This window comes from Myripristis murdjan, chromosome 2, assembly GCF_902150065.1.
Source record: "Myripristis murdjan chromosome 2, fMyrMur1.1, whole genome shotgun sequence".
NCBI classification, from domain to species: Eukaryota; Metazoa; Chordata; class Actinopteri; order Holocentriformes; family Holocentridae; genus Myripristis; species Myripristis murdjan.
In genome coordinates this window covers 2,331,648-2,356,975 of record NC_043981.1, presented here as the reverse complement: position 1 = coordinate 2,356,975, position 25,328 = coordinate 2,331,648, and the positions used below count along the sequence as shown (strand labels likewise).

The 25,328-nt window shown below is 39.9% G+C and overlaps 1 protein-coding gene across 2 annotated transcripts; it reads right to left on the bottom strand.

Moving 5' to 3' along the window:
• Window positions 1–6,528: 6,528 nt before the first annotated feature.
• Window positions 6,529–19,932, bottom strand: pnpla4 (patatin-like phospholipase domain containing 4). 2 transcript variants are annotated; one of them, XM_030073175.1, is made up of 7 exons: window positions 19,742–19,932; window positions 18,607–18,795; window positions 13,545–13,639; window positions 13,183–13,318; window positions 12,716–12,781; window positions 9,713–9,865; window positions 6,529–8,095 (listed from the first exon to the last, which is right to left on the bottom strand). In XM_030073175.1, the coding sequence occupies exons 2-7, from the start codon at window positions 18,784–18,786 to the stop codon at window positions 7,964–7,966; spliced, it is 762 nt and encodes a 253-aa protein (XP_029929035.1). In that variant the 5' UTR covers window positions 18,787–18,795; window positions 19,742–19,932; the 3' UTR covers window positions 6,529–7,963. The 2 variants fall into 2 exon arrangements, with proteins under 2 accessions (XP_029929035.1, XP_029929040.1); XM_030073180.1 differs by lacking the exons at window positions 18,607–18,795; window positions 19,742–19,932 and adding an exon at window positions 13,739–15,727.
• Between the last annotated feature and the right edge of the window lie 5,396 nt (window positions 19,933–25,328).

Sequence of the window (25,328 nt, the reverse complement as noted above, 5' to 3'; positions counted from 1 at the left end):
TTACCCCAGGCCCTTTGGCACAAATTACCCCAAGCCTACCATTTTGAAAAAAAATGCCTCCCTCAGCTGTTTTGAGCTAACATCATGCTAACTGTATAGACTCATGGTGTAGCTTACTAAAGTACTAAAACCTGTGTGAACTGTTTTCAAAGTTTTCTATAATTGTTCAAACACAGCAATCAAAAAACCTTGATCATGGAAATTTTACTTTGAACTGAAATGTGCTTACCTCTCAAGCCATGTGTCTCCCTTCTTTATAAGATGAGTGAAATGGATGCCTCTTCAAAAATATGTGGTCACATGACCAACTTCTTCTATGGTTTTCTAGATAACAGGGGTGGCAGTACTTGCCCCTTGGCACAAATTACCCCACTCTCCCCTATGAGGTGGCCGTTTCAACCAAAAATTCAACTTTAATAATAGAGAGCTTTTGAGTGGATGTCGTGAACTCTTTAATGCCCCCACATGATTTGCAAAATGCTTTGTTGCAACATAAAACGTGGAGAAATTGTAAATGGGTATTCAGACTCACTGGTATGCTCTCTTAACCACCACCATAACTTGACTTTACTCTCTAACCTGCAACTAAAATGACGCATGGCAGCCTGAATGTAATCATGTTTGTCAAGCCACTCCTACCATTTCTGCTTGGAATATGGATGAAAAAATTGATTTGGAATTGCTTCCTTTAAATTATGCTCAATGTGGGATTAGGATTCCACAGCTCAAGTGACAGTCCTACAGTGAAAATGAGTTTTCCAGCTGGGAGGTGGTGTTTGTTGCGTCCTGTTGCTCAGTTCAAAAGTACAAGTGAATCTAAACATCCCCAAGTAGAACATAAAGACATCAGGTTCATATTAATGAGTATATGTAACATGTGTTACTGAGCTGGGCACACAGGACAGCCATTAAACATGCATCCTAAGAGGCTGGAAATATTGAAGAACACCGAGCGCTACACCCACCACAGCACCTTGTGGCTCGTACCAACACAGAGACAAGGTCCTGTTCTTTTATTGAGTCCAGCCACTTGCCCACTGCATCACTAAATTCCAAATTCAAGTATGCATATGGGTGTATTTGGGAATTAATGAAGAAGGCAAAGAGCCAAAGAAGAAGGCGATGTCTGTGAGCTTTTAATTCAGCAATAAAGCTTCCATACCTGGTGTGTAATATGCATCAGCTTGCACAGGCACAATGTGTTATGCTGATAGTGCTGATGTCAGTTCAAGGGGTTGCCATAGTGAAACAGATGCCATATATAATAGTGTGCCTGCTGTCTGCCTCTTGTTGTCTTTTTTATTTGTTTCCTGTTTAGTGCACGACTCAGTCAGTCGGCGTGCAGAAGCTAAGCCGCTCGCACAACAAATCTTTTTGTTGACCGACAGTGTCTGACAACTGTCAAGCATCATCAGTTCTCTCAGAAGTGCCGCGTTCAAAAAAAAAAAGATTTCCGAATCGAATTCCTTCACCTGTCTCGCAAGCAACACGGCTACCCTTGGCTCTGTGGAGAGGCTTACATGTGTCTTTCAGCCAGCGCTGAAAAATGTCAGTCCAGTCAAGTGGGCTAGATTTTTTTTATTTTTTATTTTTTTATTTATTTATTTATTTTTTTTATTGCATTCACCGTCCATTTTCTTTTGTTGTCACACAGAGCTGTTCTAGAGAGGCAGACAATTTCTTTTGTACCTTTCTGAGTGCATAGCAGGATGCTGGAGAGCAGACTCTTTCAATAGCCTTGTTGCAATAAGAGGCTGTTTCAAGTAGGAACATTGCTTCTCTCTTAAATGAAAAACAGCCGACCTGCTCCACAGCATCTCAGAGGAAGAGGCTGAAAAAAAAAACAAAAAAAAACCTTTGACTCGTGTCACACTGTTTACACTGTACTTCTGGAGTCAGTCACTCTGGCCTTGTTCAGACTGCAGGCAAGATTTGTTTCTAAAATTAGATCTTTAAGACAGACTGTCGGCACTGTTAGTCATCACACTGGATTTGTGAGTCCAGACATCAGCAGCCTATATGCATGGGTTGCTGTGGTAACCACGGATGCTGATGACGTGGTCGATGGAGCTGCATTTCAAACCACCTCCAAGGGCGGTTTGGATCCATTATTTTGCTGTCCATCTGGATGTGCCACAAAAAAAAAAAAAAAAAAAAAAAAAAAAAAAAAAAATTTTGGGCTGACAAGACCCCTGATGATCCATCTGAAGCCCAGCTCCTAGCTCATCATTTAGTCATTTTATCAACAGCACACACTGGCTACATGAGATTGGAACAAGCGCTGCATTATCTCTGAATATTGTAATTTGAGCTGCACTGGTTCTAAGTAGGGCTGAATCATATGATAAAAATTCATATTGCAATCAATTGGACAGATTTACATTTTTGCATTATAATCTTAATTTTTGGTGAAAAATCCATTAAAACGGCAGTGCCGACCAAGAGGCAAAGCTAAGATGAAAAAGTTTTTACTGCAGAAGTAACAGCAGGGGGTCTGAACCAACCGTGTGGAATATGATTTGTAGGCCAGGATACATCTGTGTCACACATTTTACCTTTATCGAAAAACTGCAGCTCTTCAGATTTAGATATTGCACCTGGCGATACTGTGATTTCAATTAATTTCCAATCCTATCCTAAAGCATGACTCAGCATCAGTCTGGTACATAGGCCTGCACTGTTTTGGGTGTTGGGTGCGGATTTAAAACACCGCTTGATAACAAGTGTGAGCGCTCTGCAGTGTCGTGGGCTAATGCGGCCACAGTGCTGTTGATTTGTGAGCGCTATCCTCCGAGTGGTTGTTATAAATCAAATTTGCAGTGGCACCGCATTTAATGGCAGCAGAGCCATGGCTGTAATCATATCAGATGATCAGCGGTGGTGAATTGGCTGCTCACTTGGTGCTGATAGAGACCAGCTGTTTATCTCCCTCCCTAACCCGAGTGTTTAGTTCCGGCTAGCGGTGCGCAGCGCTGACCCTCTCCCAACAAGCCAGATGCCGCGGAGATGAGGAGGCCTGGCTGTACATCACAGGCCTGCCAAGCAGCATCCGCATCTCCCCTCCACAGCAGCTGCGCCAGGCCACGTTTTTATGGGAAAAACTCATCCGTCTTATCAGCCTGAAACACAAAGTGCTGCTGCATCACAGAACAGGGTGCAATCCCCTCTGATTCAGACGCTGCACCTTCACCCTGATTCACCCCAAAGCAGAGGTTCTCAACTGGTGGGGCGTGGTCCAAAAGGTGACCGTGGTTCTGAAGTTCAGAAATCAGTGCAGCGCTTTTATTTTGAATCACCGTTTAGCAGCACCACACTCTCATCTAAAAGCATTTGTGTGGAGGGGGGAATATCCCAAGAAATGTTTTTCCAAGATTTAAGTGGTAAATTTACAAGAAAAAAAAATCACAAAGTCTTAGATTATGAACTCACAGTTTTACAAATTTGCACGTTTTTCCATTTAAATTTGTGACTATAATTTCAGAATTTTCGTTTTTTTTTTCTCATAAATTTTGGGGCTTTTTTCTTGAAATTTGCCACTTTAATCTCAGAGAATATCCAAGTTTTTGTCCTGTAAAATTTACAACTTTAATCTAAAAAATTCTGAGTTATTCTTATCCAGAATATTGCTGCCCCTTCCCGGTGCCATCATTTCTTTCCTCTTTCTACAACAGCCCCAATAAAAAGTAAATAAAAATAAAAGTAAAATATTTAAAAACTAAAAATAAATAAATAAATAAATAAATAAGTGTGTGTGTGTGTACGCGTGTGTGTGTATATATATAAACAATATTAGAAATGTACTTAAAAATATATCTACAAATAAACAATGAAAAATGTTTCAGTAAAACTGATATTAAAAATGTATAACAATAAAATTTGCATCTTATTGGGCCAACACAGCGATTAGTAAAAATTTTGTGCAGACCTTGACTTAATGACTTTGACGGTGAATGTGGACCCTGAGGCGGGGCCAGTCGAGGACCACTGCCCTGAAGAAATCCAATACCAGTACAGAAACTCCTGCACCCAGGAGGTGATGCATGAAAGCACACTCGTGAAATGCAGCACCAGCAAGCTACTTATCGTGTTAAAATAATATGTCCAATTTTTGTAGTGTGTCCCAATCTCCAGTATGAACCCCAAAAGAATGTGACTTACACATACTCAGTCACTCAGTCACTCCAGGGTCCCAAAGCCTTAAAAAAAAAATAATTTTGCAATGAGTATTTTTTGTGCAATTAAATTGTGGGAGCAGGTGATTTTGGCTGACTTCATTAAAAACCTAATGCAGCTTCCTCCAGTGAGAGAAAAACAGCACTGCTCTGAGTGTTCTGAGCAACCTTAATAATAATTTTATCTTATAACCTTAATAACCTTAATATCCCCCTTTCTAGATTAACCTTCCATCTATAAGATATTGTTTGAGCTTATTTGCATTTAACTGTTTTCTCTCTCCTCTGCCCCACTCAGTGACTGTCTCTCTCTCTCTCTCTCTCTCTCTCTCTCTCTCTCTCACACACACACACACACACACACACATACAAAAACACACACACACACAAACTCACTCTCATCTCTGATTTCACTACACGTCCAGCTTGATATTTTGAAACAAGCTGTCACACCATTTTTTAAACATTTTATTCAAGACTTTTTATTCCAAGCCGATTCTCTATCACACATACACACACACACACACACGCACACACACTTTGGCAGGCAAACACTCCCGCCTCTGTCACTTATATTACACAAGCTCTAGCCATGTATATTCAATCCAAGTCGCTTTGCTTGTATATATATATATTTTTTTTTTTTTTTCCCCAAACCATAGTAACCAAGCTCCACCCGAACAGAAGCAGAATCAGGAATACTTTATTGATCCCCAAAGGAAAATTGGGTAACCCTGTCATGGAACCTTTACCTTTAGTTTACCACCTGAACTAGCCTACGTGTTGCCTTCAGTGTCATCATGTAAACCCCAGTACCTTATTGGATGTAACCCAGAACAGATGGTAGGTCCATCATTTTTATTTATTTTACACTATTAGTTTCACTAAAATAAAATAATGTGACTGAACCTGAACTTTATTTCTACATTTCTGTCCGAACCTGGCCCAACCTGTCAGGACCAGTTATGAGTAACCCTAGTGGGACGCGGCGGTACTGCAAGGGATACATGCGAGAAATCTGAAAATCGAAAAATATAAGAATAAATATTTCAGCAGACTGAAAATATGTGTTTTGGATAATAACAGGAAGATTTAAAACATAAATGTAACTATACCACTAGAAATGATGTGAAATGAGAAATGAGAGAAAAGGGGTAATGAAGACAAAAAATGTTTGAGAGCCACCGGAATAGGCAATATATCAATATTATACTGATATTGAGATATGAGACTAGATTATAGATTTTGGATATAGTGATATTATGATATGGCATAAATGAGAAGGTGCTGGACTCGACAACATAAGCTTTGATACCAGCGTCTGGTATGAATGCAGTTCACATTCAGCTGATAAATGTGAGACGTAATCAATCAGAACGTTCATAAAATTCATTAATTAAAATGAACCTTTGCTGTGTTTCAGTGGATTAGGACAGGAAGAGTAACACATTGCAGGTGTTTGCACTTTTTGAGGTAATGTGAAGTCAGCAGCTGAAGAATTACAGAAACAAATGGGCTCCTTAAGTTGGCCCGTTTCCAGAGAATAGTCGCCTCCGGTGTGCCATTACTGAGACAGAATTTTCCAAGAAGAGAAGCCTAAACAATGTATAAAAACACAGGCTGGGGAACGTCTCGCCCCAGGTGGAAACTGTAAATTAAGGGGAGGCCTTAATTGAGCCTCATTATTAGAAACGGCAGGTGGGCTTGCATAATACTAGTGGGGAAACTCTAGTGGGTACATTTGTGTGTTCGCTTGGTTTCAGTTCAGGAAATGTTTTGCATGTGCACATCAGACAGTTGCTTCTTAATTGTTACATAATACAAAAAAAAAAAAAAAAAAAAATCAAGGGCATAAAATGATGTGAGGCGATGCATTGGTCCTCTGTGCTCTTATGTAAGCTCACTTTCCAGAGATCTGTGCTCAGACGTACTGCAAGATTATATGACCTGATGCACTGGTTTTCAAAATGGGGTGCGGAACCCCCAGGGGTCCTCGAGGGTCTTCTAGGGGGTCCTCAGCAAAATGAAGAATAGCTTAATTTCCCTGATAAATGCTTATCAATCTGAACACAGCCTCAGGATGTGTCTAAAAACAGGAAATTTGATGTTGCTCCAGCATCACTGATTTGATGTTTAAATATCATTTAATAAATACATTCTAAATACAGTTTCCTTGTAATTTTGTAAATTATTTAAATTTCCTTCCTTTCACACACACACACACACACACACACACACACACACACACACACACACACACACTGGTCATTTTCCTGTATTTTTTTCCTTTGTTTTTCTGATAACTGAATTTTTTTTTTTTTACTAATTAGCTTTTTGCTAATGTTATGATAATGTATTTGCACAGGTCTCAAACAGGTTAAATGACTAAACACTGCTGTGACACAAACAAATATGTGAGTACTACTCTGAATTTATGTACAGTAAGAGGGACACCTGGACAATTTCAGAATCAACAAAATTTATTCTCCTATCAGAGTCCTGAGGTTAATATTGCTTCAAGTGGGGGTCCAGTGCTTAATGAAAGTCAGCTTGGGGCTTCCAGAACATGAAAAAGTTCAAATCCCCCTGAAGTTCTTTAGTGAAGTGTGGACAAAAGTCTGTTTTCTGTTGTAACTGGTCACAAGCATTGATAGCTTGACTACGTGAGGACACTGCAACATAATCAGTTTGCCTTTGCCCTCTTTCCTGGCACAGTCGCCTTGCTGGAGCAGCGCGCTGCACTGTACCCTCAGAAGATCCGACTTTGTCCTGGGGGAGGTGTAGCTCTCACACGCCGGTTCAACTGCCCGAAAACTGATCTGGAACCCCGCTCACGTCTCCTGACGCTGGAGGAAATCAAATGGTAACCCAGAAGCGGAGAAACCGCTGAGTTGAAACGTCCATCTCTGTGGCAGCACTTCAAAGAAGGCACTCCATCCGTGTCCCAGAGGACTTCCAACATCCATGACAGCAGTATGTACTTCCTGTGAAGTACCTTCCTCTTTTTTCCCCCCTCACCACTGCTTCCAGCTGAGGGAAATTAAATGCCTCCTTGGAAAATTGATGGAGAGTCCATGTTCACGCATGAGAGCTTTTCATCACGTACACACACCATCACATATAAAACAGGAAAATGCCCAGAATCTGTTTTGTGGTGGTACTTAATCTGATTGATGCTGGGCTTGTTCTTTCATGTTTTTCTTTAGACATTCACACTGAGGCCTTGATCCTCTAATAAAAGGCATATTAAGGATATCGGCAAACTGAGACGCAACCGCGCTGATGTTCACAACAGCCTTGTGGGTGCCGAAAATATCTTTGAAGGTTTCCAACAAAAGCACTGCATAAGCATGCTCTTGTCATAACATTATTTGTGTTGCCATCAGGGTGGCAAATTGTCACATGCAGGTATATATTCAGATTTTTTAGTCCACCTAACACAGTGTGTCAACATGGTGTTTTTTTTTTTTTTACAACTGTTATTGCCTTTTTTACCCTCTGCCAAAGTCAAAACAGAAAAGATAGTTTAAATTCTCAAGCATTTAGGCACAAGAAATGTGACCAATGTGATCCAGCATCACTGATCTGACCTTTAAAAGTATCATTTTAACATGGCTGCATGTCACATCACAAGTTCCATGGTAAAACAAAGCCTAAAATCTTTAATAAATTAATAAATACTGTAAAATCTACAAAATCCACTCTGACTTACATTATTGGCTGTACATGCATTTCGACATTAAAATCACACTCTTGCCTGTGATCTTTTTTTACACTGGGAAACCAGCCCCTTAATGCATCCAAGCCTCTTTCTTCAGAAACCTCACTGCGTCATCGAAGCCTTCTTGACACAATGACTGCATGCGAGTGGGCGAGGGAGGGAACAGAGCCTGGTTCAGCCGTATGATGTTCTCCACAGAAAACTACACAAATGAGAGACAATACAGAATGTGAAAGAAAACAGTAAATAAATAATGAATCTAAAAAATTCCATTAAGAATAGCCTACTAGAGGGCCAACGACTGAGACAGTCTTACAGGCGTGTGTGTCGTGCAGACAGATGAGTGTAACTTTAGCTGACATTTTCATGGCACAGCTACTCATAAAAGCCTGATAAGATTTGGTATCAGGGAAGATTTTTGTCATTGATTTACTATTGAATTGTAGAACATAGAGTAAAAACAGTGGCGAGAGTGAAATTTCTAATTGCCGTAGTCATTTATTATTAATTATAAATTAATAATAAATTCTGAGAAAATTAAAGGACCATACTAGTCCTACTTTGGCTTCTTGTCAACAGTCATTATTGTTTTTGTATGTCACAGATATCGAAGTGAGTGCAGCGTATGTTCTGTACATTCGCTGAAATTACTGTTTTAGTCTATTCTAGTCACTAAATGTGTGCATTTAAACCAAATGTGTTCCATGTTCAGTGTACCTGGGGTACCCCAGTGTACCCCAGGTACACTGAGCAGACTTTGGAATGCATCTGTGAACAACAGCGTCTTTCAAGTGGCTTAACACTAATGGTCTCTCGGAAATTTTAGCAAGTGAATATTCCAGCCAACCTCATCTCACAGAAATAGATTGAAACAAACACTGTCGTAACACATTACATGATGGTAGCACGGAATAGGTTAAAATTACATGCTGGCACAATGGAATGAATGCCAATGCAAAGTCAATTAGGAAAAATTTGATGCCACCTTAACAGGTTAAAATTCCATGTCACCATAACAGGTTAAAATTACGTGCGATCACTAGCGTACACAGGAGCCCAAGCATCACTGGGGGTTATGGGTAGGTTTAGGCACCAGAACTACCTTGTTGAGGTGAGTGAAAGCTCAGTGGAAAGTGAATGTGTGCACATCCAACGTGTCTTTTGGCCCAGGTGGATGATAGAGATACATGTGGACATAGAAGGAGAAAATCACCTGCATACTGGATTACAACTCCCAGCTCTTTATTTGACTAATTATGCAATGTTTCAACCCAAGAGGGTCCTCATTAGGCAAATGATCCACATGACAAATCATAGGGGGTATATATAGACAGGTTAGCTAGCAAGCTAATGTTAGCTTTATGTGGGAAACAAACAAGCTATTGAACTTGGAACAAAAACTGGTCTGTAAACCTAACGTAACATGTAATTTTTACCCCTTCAGTGACACCACCATGCAATGTATTGTTCATTTCAGGGATTTCTGTGAGACCAGCCTGGTCCCAGCCAAGCATTCCCCAGATGGAATCTATGTATAGCAACTTTTAAGGTTCACAGAACAGTTTTTCACATTTTTATGAAAAGGAACTGGAGTCCATTTGGGTAAACTGGCGCTGACTACCAAGCCTATTCTATACACACTTATGCAACTGATTTTAGTTGCAGACAAACAGAATCACAGCTGTTAACGAGAAGTCAAAACAGGACCAGAGTAGTCCTTTAAAACCATTCCATTGCTTGGAACCCTCTGGAATCCTCTGCAGGAGCCCTGAGGGATGCCTGGCCACTGTCTTGCAAATCAAAGCGCTCTAACACTCACCATTACGCTCATGTTGGCCAGTCTGAGGTGGTTGTTGAAGCTCCCCCTGTGCAGAGGACACACATCCTGGGGCCCAGCAAAGGGGGATACAGTAATGGTGCGTCCCACCGGTGGAATGGGCAGACTGTCTGTGAATCCTCCATCAATCCATTTCTAACAAAACAAGAGCAGTTCCATAAAGGTTTCTCATATTTAAAATGAAGAAAACAGATAGAGCAAACAGAATGGTAAGGATCAACCAATTATTGATCCCATATTGGTGACCCTGACGAAGGCCACAAGCCAAAACACGTTGGTCTGCCGATAAAGTTGTTCTTGCTGGAGGTTTGTTCTCTGTAAACTTTCTCCCTTCTCCATGTACCCTGTTAGCAGGTGAAGTTGTGCCAGGACCCCCTATTCTGCTTCTACAATTATCCATCCCAACCAATTATTCAGGGCTAATATTCAGAATTTTTCAATAATTAATATTGGAATTTTGATACACTATATTACCAAAAGTATTCGCTCACCTGCCTTTACTCATACTATGAACTGAAGTGCCATCCCATTCCTAACCCATAGAGTTCAATATGATGTCGGTCCACCTTTTGCAGCTATTACAGCTTCAACTCTTCTGGGAAGACTGTCCACAAGGTTGAGGAGAGTGTTTATAGGAATTTTTGACCATTCTTCCAAAAGCGCATTGGTGAGGTCACACACTGATGTTGGTCGAGAAGGCCTGGCTCTCAGTCTCCGCTCTAATTCATCCCAAAGGTGTTCTATCGGGTTCAGGTCAGGACTCTGTGCAGGCCAGTCAAGTTCATCCACACCAGACTCTGTCATCCATGTCTTTATGGACCTTGCTTTGTGCACTGGTGCACAGTCATGTTGGAAGAGGAAGGGGCCCGCTCCAAACTGTTCCCACAAGGTTGGGAGCATGGAATTGTCCAAAATGTTTTGGTATCCTGAAGCATTCAAAGTTCCTTTCACTGGAACTAAGGGGCCAAGCCCAGCTCCTGAAAAACAACCCCACACCATAACTCCTCCTCCACCAAATTTCACAGTCGGCACAATGCAGTCTGAAATGTACCGTTCTCCTGGCAACCTCCAAACCCAGACTCGTCCATCAGATTGCCAGATGGAAAAGCGTGATTCATCACTCCAGAGAACGCGTCTCCACTGCTCTAGAGGCCAGTGGCGGCGTGCTTTACACCATTGCATCCGACGCTTTGCATTGCACTTGGTGATGTGTGGCTTGGCTGCAGCTGCTCGGCCATGGAAACCCATTCCATGAAGCTCTCTGCGTACTGTACTTGGGCTAATCTGAAGGTCACATGAAGTTTGTAGCTCTGTAGCAATTGACTGTGCAGAAAGTCGGCGACCTCTTTGCACTATGCGCTTCAGCATCCGCTGACCCCTCTCCGTCACTTTACGTGGCCTACCACTTCATGGCTGAGTTGCTGTTGTTCCCAAACGCTTCCATTTTGTTATAATAGAGCTGACAGTTGACTGTGGAATATTTAGGAGCGAGGAAATTTCACGACTGGATTTGTTGCACAGGTGGCATCCTATGACAGTTCCACGCTGGAATTCACTGAGCTCCTGAGAGCGGCCCATTCTTTCACAAATGTCTTGTTTCACAGTCTGCATGCCTGAGTGTTTGATTTTATACACCTGTGGCCAGGCCAAGTGATTAGGACACCTGATTCTGATCATTTGAATGGGTGAGCGAATACTTTTGGTAATATAGTGTATATATGATGGCTGATTTGAAAAACACTCAGACATTGACAGAAGGGATACAATTCATGATTGAGCATGTCTTTTTTTTTTTCTTTTTGCATACTTATATAATAAATGTTGATTAAACATTTGTTAATTTTATAGCGAGGTTTGTGTTGGTCTTTCTAATAATGTCAATTTTGACACTATAATTTTCATATTTACTACAAATGAATATTTGCCCTAAATATTGGTTAGCATTAGGGGTGTGCGATATATATTGTCTGAGATAATATCCTAATTGTTGTTTTAACGATGTGTGAAATGACAAAATCATTTTGTAAAAACCAATCAAAACACGATTAAGCCAGGTAGGACAGGCGACTGCGCGTGCACAACACAAGCAAACACACCAGCCTCATAAGTGACATAGTTAGATTTCATTGTTGGATGTGGATCATCCTCACTCACATGGAGACACAGCCACAACTAACTTGTTTCACCGTCTAAGAATTAACCACCACACAGAATATAACAAATATGAAAAGCTTCAGGAGTCAGCTATCGACTATGACCGGTACTGGCAAAACAAAAACACTCTCAGCAAAGTCTGGCACAGTCATTCTGCAGAAGAGTGTGTTAAGACAAGACGGGCCACAGATGGACAGAATGAACGAAAGCTGTCACTAGTTACACTGCAGAGGATATGGTGCCAATTCAATGTTTCAGTCATACAGCTCTGCCTAAATTGTATGATTCATGTCACCAAACTCTGAAGCATAAACCGCACAGAATTTCATTTTTTGCCACAACGGATTTGATAAGCCACGTAATAACATTGAATATACTATTAACAAGAGCAAGCTAGTACATTTACAAACATATGAGTTTGAGTTACACATTTTTGAGGGATGCAAAATATTGTCAATTATCATTATCAGCAAATTCCCCAAAAATATGGAGATATCATTTTTTGTCAAAATCGCAACCCCATTTGGGAAATTTATCCAGAAAAATGGAAACCTAGAGGAGAAACAGAACAGAGGCTGTTTTATCACAAAAAAAAAAAAGACAAAAACATTTGAGTCAATGGAGAAGAATGATCTCAAAGGCTTTGGGTTATCTGAGCACAGAGGTGAACACCTTTCTTTTCCTTCCAAACAATGACTTCACATCAACCAAAAATGCTCTGTAAGTTTATTGGACTACTAGAAAAGAGTGTGTGGACTGTCTGGACAGAGATAACAGAGGGGTCAGTGTGGGGCTGCAGCATCTCTCCAACAGACTGACTTAACCCATTACCTGTCCTTGGAACTCCACTGGTTGCATTCCAGCGTAAACAGGCACAAAACTACTGGCCAAAAGCACCTAGAGATATTGAAAGAGAAGCAAAATCAATCATGTCAGTAAACAGTCTTTGACCCCGGATGTTTCTTATAGCTTGAGGCAGCTTGATATTGCAAGGCTTTTCTTCTTCAATATGAGCAACAACTGTTACCTTCAACATGTCAAGTGCAGGAGACTCAGATCTCACTGTTAGGTTTACAAACCATATATCTGGCATCGCTTAGAGACATGTACAGATTTATAATACATGTATTCACTGTCTGAGTCATTCTCTGCTCAAACCAGTAAAAACCCAGAGCAGGCTGTAGGCTGCGGGGAAAACGAGGATGTAAAACATTTTATGACTATGGTTTATGCTAAAAAGGCCAGCTTTATGGAAGGAAACCATGGAAGGAAAATGTAGCGAGGCGCTGGCTGTTTACCTTTATGAGCTCGTCCCTCGACGTAAAGGTGGACACAATGTGGTTCTTGCCGCTTTTGGAGTGCGTTATTGAGATATAGAGGCGGTCACCGGCTAGACTGTGGGCATTGCTGGGCAGAATCTCCTCTATCCCCTCCCTAGAGAGTAGCCAGCCACAGATGCTCATTTGTCAAGTTTTTAATAACACCACCACCGGGTGCCATAAACGAGCGCTTTTACAGCGACATGTAATTATTACACACTCTGTTGGCCGTACAGCAAAGCGCAGCGATGCAGATCTGATGTTTTGCTATTACTATGATATAACTCAGATGTTTGCTCAGTTCCACATGAGTGCTTGTCGTGTATGAGGACAGTAATTACCGTAGTGTGAGCATGAAGTCATAGCCTGGCGTGACTGCCCCGAACCGCTGTCGTCTCACGCCATCTGCAAACTTGTAGGTGAAATCTTTGCAGTGCTGTCAGGGAACAAAACAGATCCTACAATGGCATCACACCTCACTGCCATGACCCCTGGCTTATGACTGTTTATTGAATCACTGAGACTACGTTCACACCTCGGGCTCACATCCAGGCTGCTGAGGATTTTGGATGACTGTTCATCTATTCAGTGATGCACCCCCGTATCTGACAGGAATATAAACTGACAGCCATGTGGAAAAGACACATGTACATATGGGAAATTAGAGACGTGGTAATTGTAGCCGCTGTTCCAACACTCATAACACTAAAATTTTTACTCACTCCCACTCTGGTGAGACATTAAGATTAATCAATTCATCAACCATATGTCAATACACATAATACATGCGCTAAAATGACCCCGCAGTCTCATGTACCTATGGCAGATTAAAAGAAATTTGAAGTTGAGTATTGCAGAACATAAGGCTGCATAGGAAATGGGAATATGGACTATGCAATAGCCAGGCATTATAGAGATAAGAAGCATCGACTATCAGTGGCCGCCCCTTAAATTGATACTGTAGGCATTAATAGAAACATACCCTATCTTAGCAGAGGGGATCCTTCCCCTCATTTGTTCCAAAAAAGGTTGAAACAGTTGTTAAGCTATTTTCTATGTAAGACTAAGTCTAATTCTATTTCTTGTTTTCTATTTGTCTGAATATACTGCATTTTTCCTTTTTTGAATGTTGCTTTCTATTGTTTTAAACTGTGTATGTTCTGATTATTCCAGGGAGCTACATGATAATAAGCCCCCTGGGTTTTTTTTTTTTTTTTTTTGCATATTCTTTTAAATTGTCCTCTGTTTGCTATATCCAGTTGTACTGTATGAAATCATGATAATTAAAAAAAAAATAGAGGAGCAACTGCTAATGAAGGAATCACAGAAGTTGTCAGCCAGATGGCCGGACATTAAAAGTTTTCCCGCTGACTATTTTCTTTCTGTTTAGTGGTTTTTTTTGTTGTTTCTTTCTTTCTTTCTTTCTTTCTTTTTTTGCTGCCAAATTCATGAACAGCCGTCGTGGGCTATGCATAACAAATTGTGGTTTCTCACTCACTCATGGACGACCTGTGAGGGATGTTTAGTAGAATGCATGCACAGTATACACTGAGGCTGCAGCTTGTCAAGGTTGACACTGTCTATGTACAACCAGGAAATGCCAAAGCCATGCTTGTCAAAGTTGTATTGTAGCTGATAATCTATCCATGTAAAAAATGTTTTTCTTTGAGCAAATCTCTTACTTACACTTATTATTTATGTGAAGCGGTCATATCAAGTTGGTCTTGTTGATTTTTGTTAAATAACAGAGGCAAACATGTGCACCATGAGTCTGGACATTTTTGTTCTGGACTTCATAGTGAGTTGCCTCTCGCACTGACGATCTAAGGTGCCTTGAATCCAAAAATACGGGGTTTGCCAACTTCAGTCCAAATGGTTTTCCGCTTTTTTCCACAAACAAAATAGACACTTGGCTTTTTGTTATTGTGAGCTGCTGTTCACACTGATTGTATCATGCTACTTCATTGATGTGGAGTGCTGTCTTAGAATGAATTTGTCTTGCCCATCTATTCTATAATATTGCTTTGAACATCAGTCGTGTCTCTGAAGTCACCCATATTGGTAAAGCCCATGTTTTTTGGTCCTTTTTCTGAATGGAACACACCAACGTTTAATATACATCTGACTGACAAAACAGGTGTTCTAACCATGAATGCTTGTGATTCAATAGCAAAAACTACGTGGGAAAATTGCCTCAAACCATTTTGAAATGCACTCGGAATTATCTGTGCACCGTGTGCTCTATAATTTAGCCTAATCTATCAAAATCATATTCTGATGTAGGACCGCAGAGTTCTGCTGCATCATCCTCCACTGCACATATGAACATCATTCTTTCATCATATAACACAGAAGGACAAGAGCAGCACCAAGCCCAACTCAAGAACACTCTGTTTCTTCGTCCTTTAGGAAACCTGTTGGTCAGTTTATACAAAATGGGAAAAAAAATTGTTTACCTTAAAATGTAACTTAATAATAGCAACCATATTACAATGTTCAATTATATATTTTTTCTTTTTGTTTAATTAAGTCTATTTATGTCCATTCAACTTGATAGATAGCTAGACTGATACAACTATATACATCTATATACAATAATACAACTGTATACATTCAGCTGACAGTCACACTGTATATACCACACGTGCCCACAGAAAATAAAGGTGGCTAATAAACATGGCTCTCTGGAGTGATGCCACAGAAGAAACATTTTTGCCTCCACAAAGAACCTTTTAGCAAGAGGTTCTTTGAAGACCCATTTCTGTAGATGGTTCTTTAAAGAACCCTCCAAAAAGGGTTCCTTTATGAACCACAGATGGTTCTTTAAAGAACTTTAGCAAAACAAGTTTTTTTTTAAAGAACCATTTTTAAGAAAATTCTTTGTGGACCCAACTGGTTCAGTAATAAAAGGTTCTTTGAGCATTTGAAATCAAATGATTCTAGGCAGGTTGAGAAACAACATGAACCTGTTGTTGGCCATTTCTCAACGTTCCTTTTCCCTTCATTGGGTTCCAAACGAGGTATTAAAAATGTCAGCTGTGACACTGTGGCATTTTTCACTGTTTTCTGAAGGTTTACAGTCCAAGACATGAATCCACTCACTGAGAAAATACTCTGCATATTAATCCATAATGAAAATGTTAGCTGCAGTCCTAATGTCATGCCACCATCACCAAATAAATAAAAATGAAGTATGTTTAAAACTTTAAAGAACCACATAAGTGTGTGAGGAACCAGCCCTTAAATAAAAAGGTTATTCAACTGGTGATGGTTCTTTGTAGAACCAGAGAGCATTCTGAAGAACTATTTGAGAACCATTATTTTTCACCAGTCTCTTAATGAACAAGCCTGATGAAGCAATAAGTGAAACACATTGCTTTCCATATTGTCTTTTACTTTTAAAATATACTTAAAAGAACTGTTTATTTATCAAGTGGGTCTAGAGCTTTGTTGGCAAGCAGCAATATTTTTTAAATATGTGTTTTTGGGCTTGTGCTCTGTGCTAGATATCAAGGAAAGGATGGCAATAATCAATATTCACTTCACAAACTGATGGAGGCTACAGTGCGTGCCTTCCAGTCTTGACTGTCTCCTCAAATATCAATCAAGTCATGTAGGTGTCTTTGTGTCTTGTGTATCATTGTTCTCCATGCTAATGCTGGCTCAGCCAAGCTGCTACACGCCAACATTCTGACTGTCTCAGATGAATGTCACATTTACTTAATATCACAGCAAAGATGATACATTTTGATTTGAGAGCACATGGAGGTCACAGGCCACAGGATTTGATTTCATATAAAAATATGGTCAAGACTGAAAATGAAAACATACATGATCTTGCCAGTATGGATTCAGCTTTTGAGTCTAAGCCAATTTCTGAGTCATGGGCTCATCAGAGAGCTAAATTTAATACTGTAATACCAAGTCTTTTTTAATTTAAGACTGAATTTTAAGCAAAATGTCTTATACTTTTCTGTCTTAACCAGTGCAGTTAAGTGTAAAGGTACCTGTTGTATATTTGGTCCAGTGCATAGGTCAGTATCATGGTAGGATATTAATATTGTAGCATATTAACTAGATAATTTAGTGAACTGTTTCCTTTGGGTTAGATAGCAAGCTACCAACTTAATGAATGTAGTCAGGTTTATTTTCCACAGGTAAGTATGGTATGTGGGTTGGGTTCATCTACAGTAGACAAGGTAGTATTCAGTTTAGTAGTAGGCTTAGTATATAAAACATCAGAAATATGGACTGTAATGCAGAAGAACTTGTTCCTTTGAAAAAAGAAAATGATGGATAAATGAAATTAGATTTAAATATGTATACATTCAAACTAAGACCTTGTGAACTCAAATTTAAGACTATTTAATGATTTTCACAACCTAATATTGAATTCAAGACTTTTTAGGGATCTGCAGACACACTGTAAATACATACACATCAGGACATGGAGCCCTGCCCGAACCCCATATGAAAAGATTTTCATTGTTGATTTAATTTTCATTCAATTTAAATGTAAATTTCATGAAATTGAGGCTTTTGCTTTTTTTTTTTTTTTTTTTAAATCCACATATTCACGATCTCTGTCCTTGTGCTGCACTTTTTAAAACACCCTTTCTTCCAGGTGATTTGTTAAATCTTTCACGCTCAATATGTCAAAGTAAATTGCACCTGGACAAAACTGCCACGCTATACACTCAGAGATCACTTTATCAGGTCCACCTGTACAATCTATTACAATCCAGTCCAACTGTTGAGCCATAAAGTTTCCTTTCCTGCTGCCTATAATGCTCAGCTTGTCTTGTTGTCACAGTAATAGAGGTGTTCATTCACTTCTGTGTTTGGCACTGAGCTCATAGTTAGTACTGCTGTTGGACTGACTGCATTTACTGACAGCTGTTTCTAATATTCTGTCCCATTCATGTATACAAATAGGGAGGACAAAAAAAATGGAAACACCTCTCACTATAATGTTCAGTACAAAACCTCTGCAAACTGTGACCTCAATAATAAACACAGAATTAAATTAAAGACACATTCTCCACAATGTCAACACAAATCGAACATTATAAACTTTCTTAAAAGGTAGAATTTAAGGCAGAGCTGTTGCACTGAACTGCATTAGATTGTACAGGGGGACCTAATAAAGTGGACACTGGTTGTACGTAAGAACATTATATCGCTGAGAGTGAAACCTATGATTCTGACAGTGTGTTTTATATGTTCTCTAAGTGGGGTTATTTTGACTGAATTCTCCTACAATTAAATGTAACTTTTTTTTCATCTCACTGGTGACCTCCTGAGACACCCTGCAGAACGCCTGGGGAGCTCCCGGACCCCACACTGAGAAGGCCTGCTGCACACACTCACTGTTTAACTCCATGAGGTGCTTAAACACTCTACCTCTAATTTGTCCGGAGCCGTGATCATTACGGCAGCCACCAGGGCCCCAGCAGAGGCCCCTGCGCAGGCCCTCAGGGACCCCAGCAGCCTCTCCCCGTGGCGGAGGAAGGCCCCTACGGCACCCAGCTGGTAGATGCCCAGGAATCCACATGCAGCGAAGGACAGGTTGATCGCCGCCATTCACACCACCTGCAGAGACAGAGCACAAGCTGATTAATTGCGATTCCTGTCGTGACATACATTACTGAAAAACTATTAATTAAGGCTGATACCAGTAGTGATATTTTTAGCTGAGGCTACCAGTAAACTGTTGTGTGCCACTATTCAGTATTTTTAAAATTTGCAAAAATTATATTCAGCATTTCCCACAAATTTTGATTCAGGTGGAAAACAGGATTGAGACGATCATAAGACATTAAACTTCCCAATGAAACCCCAGACGCAATTACGATAGTTACTGATAATTACACCACTAATGATAATAAATCATGGATACTCAATTATAAAAATGAATCACTAATTAATCAAACAGCAATACCCATCATTTCAGAGTTGGATGACAATAAATGGCCCCTATCTGATTTTTAATAAAAGCCCAGCATCAGCCTGATGTATCAGCAAACCAGTGATTGACTCTGCTAACGTGCTGCTCGTAATACACACATAAACTAAAAGCAGCCTACTGTACATCAGGTAGTGGTGGGTTAGTAATGTTACAGCCAAGTGCACCAAAACAAAACTTAGAAAAGAGAGATAAAACACATCACAGTACCAAATGTACGCCTGTATTACCTATATAAAGCCATGGAAATGCCTGTAAAACACCTTAATATTGCCGTTCATTTCCATATGACGTTAGTTATGGTGAAGAGATAGCTGTTACATGACTTACTGGCTAGCCTATATGTTGCTACACAGTGTGTTTACATGCGTTGTTACAGTGTGTTTACGTGCGGGAGTGTTGTGCTGAAGGAAGAATGAGCTACGTTTCCATTATATTAACACATGAAGCTGTGAATGTAACTGTAACAAGTTACTAATTTCATACTTTGTCAAATTAAGACTTGCTCTACGTGGAAGTGCAGGAATAATAACCTGACATAACAACCTCATGAGACGTGACAAGAGGACATACCGTGCTTATGGCTACACTCTCGACACGTTACGCTGTGGTTTTGACCGCCTGTGATGTTGGAGCAGCTACACGAATAGCAACCTGCTAGCTGCTCACCGCTGAGTGAACGGGAGGAGAGAAAAAGTCCGCTTTAGCTTCGAAACTACACCATTCCAGTAACTCCTGTCAAGCACCAGCAGGTACACATTACAACTTCCGCCTACTGGTTTCAAAATAAGAGCCTGTTGTGCTGTTTGAACTGCTGGGTTCAAATCCCGGATGTGGTATAGTCGGTAAAAACACAACTTAACTGATTGGACACTACATAATAAAATGTACACTTCGCGCTGGCGCATGTGGCGTAACTTTAAACTACAGTTATTCAGATATTACTTTTAGTTGTGTTTAAGGACAAACTGCGTGGATGAATGCTTTTCTCTAAATATATTAATGGGTCTTATGCATATTGGCCATTAATTAGTTGTTTATTAGAGTAATAGTAATTAATTAAGGGTTTATTAGTCATTAGTCATACTGTTCCCAGGTACACTTATCATCTGGTTATTATTTTATTATCTGGTCATTTTAACATTGTCATTGTAACTTTTTGCTTTTTTTTTTTTTTTTTTTTTTTTTTTTTTTTGACCGTTTCTCCATAATTTGCTCATTATTTTCTCCATGTTTTTGAAAATAGTCAAGCAAATTATCTCAGGTTGTGGGTAAAGTAAGTTAGGATAACAAGACAGAAACCAGACCCCATGGGGATGAGATATAACAGTTGGTGAACTGTTTAGTAACTGAACTCTAACAATCTGTAGGTGGAATAAAGTGCGGGGGGGCAGAGAAAACAGGCTCCATCAGTGAGGGGCCCCGGCCCCTGCTCCTCCCCTGACTGTAACCAGCTATTGTCATGGATAAAGCTGAGCATTTACTGTCCCAGCTAATGGTATCTTAACATTTCCTCTACATGCTTTATCAGTTTGGACACATGCATTCTGTGACCGATTTGTCCAATAGATTTTGACTGCAGTTTGATATGGATGGGAACTTTTTGAAACATGCGCATAATCATTACGATTCCAGTCTATTTTATTTAACCTTTTTTGCAGGCAACTGCTATTACTTTGAGTTAGATAACATTTGGGCAATAGGCAATGTGAATAAAATATTTATATTATTGAGCGCAGAGTTGGCTGGTGAATTATCTTGTTCCATGTGGTTATTGTACAGCATGACAGCAATATTTTTAATCAGAAAGCGAGAAGTGAGATAGGCCTATTACTGGCTCACCACCAGCCGCTATGTTGAAAAGCTGGCCACAGGTATTAATGGCTGTTTCAGGCGCTGCAGTGACATGTTGACGTCCCGTTTTGTATCTGTGAGGAATGACTCCCGTGTCCTCTGATGGATAGGACCCATGAGGTTTAATTGCTAGGTCCTCTTGACAATAGATTACAACTTGATCAGTCCAGAACCTCCTGCCGCCAGACAACCACACAAAAACACATGGGCCCAATTAATTGTCTGATGCCGTGCCAGTTTTTGTGCAGCATACCCCAAGGTAATACAAGGTAAGACCCAAGTTCTGTGTATGAAGCACAACAAGAGACCCCACACAGGCCACTCGTCAAGCATAATGAGAAGAATCCCTTCTCTGAGCTTTCCACTTTGAATTAATTACATATTATCTTTCCTCATGCTCAGGCAGGCTCAGCCTCTACTGTATGAAGATGCACGGCAGCTGTATTTTCAACCAGTTTTGCATCAACCATAAAAAAAAATCTTATCCGGTGCTCAGGCCGCCCTTGGAGGCTTTCCGATAGCCCTGTCACATAATAACCAAAATAATAAACTAGTGTGCACTTTTGTTATTAGTGATACTTTATCGTTCTCCTGCCTTAAGCAGCATCCCTGGAGTGCAATGCTACCACTTCAGTCAGCATTAATTTCCCAAGGACCCTCCACAATAGCAATTCTTTTCTTGCCCTCCTTCACTGGCATGTCAGCACAAATTTCCAGCTTCTTTAGTTTTACTCATGATTATGTATTGCCTAAAGTGGAATAGGTGGGTTACACACCATGGAGAAAAACAGAGTCTCTGTATTAGAACAGACAAGGGTATTAGACCGTTAAAATAATGGAGGCAGGCTTGTGTTTTTGGTCTGGTGAAGTGCAGACAAAAATATCAATGATAACCAGTTTTGAGGCGGCAGATATTTCTCAGTGGAGGGCAGTCACATTCAGACTGGCTCTCGCCACTCGCCTTAATATTACATTTGTATGAGGATGGAGACCTTGGCCTCCCAAGAGTACAATGGTATCAGTACCCCTTATGCTTGAAAGAGTTATCTAAGATCTATATGACTGACAATCGTGTCCCAATATGGGCTTCAATGGGAAATAACTCGACAATACAACCTTAATCACACACTCAAGTGGAGACATCTACTGATAAATTTAGAGCATCTGCGCAATTGCATACTGCTCCAAAACATTTATTATGAGTAACACATATAATATGTGGACAAAAGTATTGGGACACAAGCAGGGGTGCCGCCAGGGATTTTGGGCCCCATGAAAAGAAATCTTATTGGGCCCTTGTATAGCCGGCCAAACCTTTTTATTTCAGGCCTTTCGAGGGCCCCCTCCCCCATTGTGGCCCTGGGTAATCAGTCCCGCTTTTCCCCCCACTACGACGCCCCTGGACACAAGTCTTCATCATTGAGTTCAGGTGTTTCATTCAGCCCCATTGCCACAGGTGTATAACCTCCAGCAGCTCGCCATGCAGTCTGCCTTTACAAACACTTGTGAAAGAATGGCTCATTCTAAAGAGCTCACTGAGTTCCAGTGTGGTGCTGTAATAGCAATGTAATTTTGTGAAATTTATTCCCTCTTAGATTTTCCACGATCAACTGTGAATGGTTTTACTGCAAAGTGGAAGCATTTGGGAACCACAGCAACTCAGCCACCAGGGGGCAGATCACATGACAGAGCGGGGTCGCCGAGCGCTGAGGCTCATAGTGCGTAAAAGTGGCCGACGCTCTGCTGCCTCCATAACTGCAGAGCTCCAAACTTCCGCTGGCATCAACATCAGCACTAAAACTGAGTGCCGGGAGCTTCGTGGCTGAGCGGTGGCACGCTAGCCTCACATGACCGAGCACAACGGCAAGGTTCGCATGGAGTGGTGTTTTGAAATGATGCAGTTCTGCGTGAAAAATACATGAAAAGGGACAAATTTAAAGACATTGCAAATACAAATATACAATATTATCAACCTTCAAAACCCCATATGAGTGGAAACCTAGTGAGTATTCCTTTGATCTGTTCCTTTGCAATACTGGGCATTTCTACCTTCACAGCAACATCTTCATTAAGAGGATTAAGCCTCCGAGTTGTAAGCCTATCTGTTTGGAGTATTATTAGATAGGGAAACATAATTTGGACAAGATGTGGAGAACAGTGAGGTGGACAATGAGGAATATTGAACACATAAGCAGGTCCATAACGCGTAACAGCATCATGTTTTAGAAGCATACAGATTGATTTCATCATTCTCCTATAAAGACAAATTGGAAAATTAACTATAGATTTACAATGGTAAGCAAACTATGGCTCGCAACAGTAACAATGTTTTCTGGTGGAAAGTGAAACCAGGGTAAAAAGAAACTCTTTATATGTTAAAAAAAAAAAAAAAAAGAAACAACAAAAACACCATTGTAGCCTTTACTTATTAATTGTCTAATTTTAATTTTTTCATTTTTTTTTTATTTCAGATTTAATGTAATTTTAATTGTTTTGCAATATCTGCTTATTTTATTAATCAATACTGGAGAGATAATTGGTGGGCATTATTTCTTTGGATTTTTCATAAATATTTTAATATATTATTAATAATATTATAATATTTATAATATTATAATATTTTAATAATAAAAGTAGTTGTAATTTATTTTTATTGTTATTTTTACTTATTTTAGTAATCAATCAGTACTATAGTACTCATAGTTACCATAGAGTAAAACTAATAAACCTGTGGTTGCTACATAAACAAAACACATGAAATTAAAGTGCCTCTTTGTAAGGGGAGGCCCAGTAAACTTCCAATACTGGAGTTTGAGCAGATAGCAGAGGGTGAAGATGCTCACTGAAGCCCATGTCTCACCTCTTTTCTCAAATTCTTTTCTTGTTTTCGTATTTTCCAACATTGCCAAAAGCACAGGAATAATCCATTTTCTATTGCACATTATGAGCATCCCTTTTGAACATTTGACTGAGAACGGAGAACTAATGTTCTTTTCACAACTTCAGGATACATTGTCACAGGAAAAAAAGAAATATTTAAATCCGTTCAATTAAAACGTTGACTTCCAGCTTCCAAAGGGAATATTAAAATTGGATAAAAAATAGTCAACATAACATAAATTGAACATAAATGAGCATAGATTTCTTAAAAAGCACACACATTATTGTGTAATAAGAAAGGTACAAAAAGTACACAAGCCTTGAGTGAGAAACAAGTCTTGGACTTTAAAAGCCCTACCTGTTAAAGGAATATGTCACCCAAAAAACTGTATATTCTGTATCACTTACTCACCCCGAGTTGTTTTGAATGTCTGACTCATGGAGAAGAAAAGTTAACTATAAAACTATAGCTGCTTCCATCAAAATGGAGTTGATCAGTGACTTTTCTTAACAGCAAAAAGTTTATGAGCAGTGCATGCTTATTTCAATTAAAAATGACTCTTATTGGGGGCGTCCCAGTAGCTCACTGGATAATAGTGAGAGGTTAGATTTAGGCATAAAAATCACTTGATTATGGTTAGAGAAAGGTTAAGTTTAGGCATAAAAACACTTGGTTAAGGTGATGTCCTGTGAACAGTCACTTTGGAAATCCTCACAGCAGCTGCAAAGGACTATATTAAGTCCAGTCTCCTGGAGCTGATTCCTCCCTGACCTGACCCTGCCTAACCCTCAACATGCCTCCAGGGACACGTACATTTTCATTATTTTTATGTGTTGTGCATTATTTTTAACTCTGTGAGGTGAAATAATAACCAACACTTGCGTGAGGAAAAGCTGCCATTTGAGTTCCAACTAATGGATGCTAATTAGTTAAAAAAAAAAAAAAGTCCATATTTATGTACTGCTCCCTGGAAACAATTCTTCTTCCTCTTCGGTGAGAAAAAACATCACATTGTATTGCTGTGTACATCAGACCAGTGGAGCGACCATCATTTGTTCACTACATTTTGCAGTGCATTGGTATTTTCCAGTGGACTACATGGTGAATGAAATTTACTGCTGGGAATTTCAACAGTTCATCAGAATGGCTGACACACGATATTGGAGTCCTGCAAAAAAGTTGTGTAACGGGTAAAAAGTGCAATCATATCAATTTCAGAGGAACAGGCATAGATGAGCGAAATGTGTGTGAAAGAGAAGGAGGTCGGCTAACCACATATCTGTGTGTGTCCACTTGCATGTGTGAATGTCAGTGAATGTACATACAGTAGATTACTGCGTTTCTTGCAGAGACACACTCCTGTATGTGTAGACTGATTGAGCTCACTGTATTTCTGATAAATGATTCTGACAAATACAGTCAATT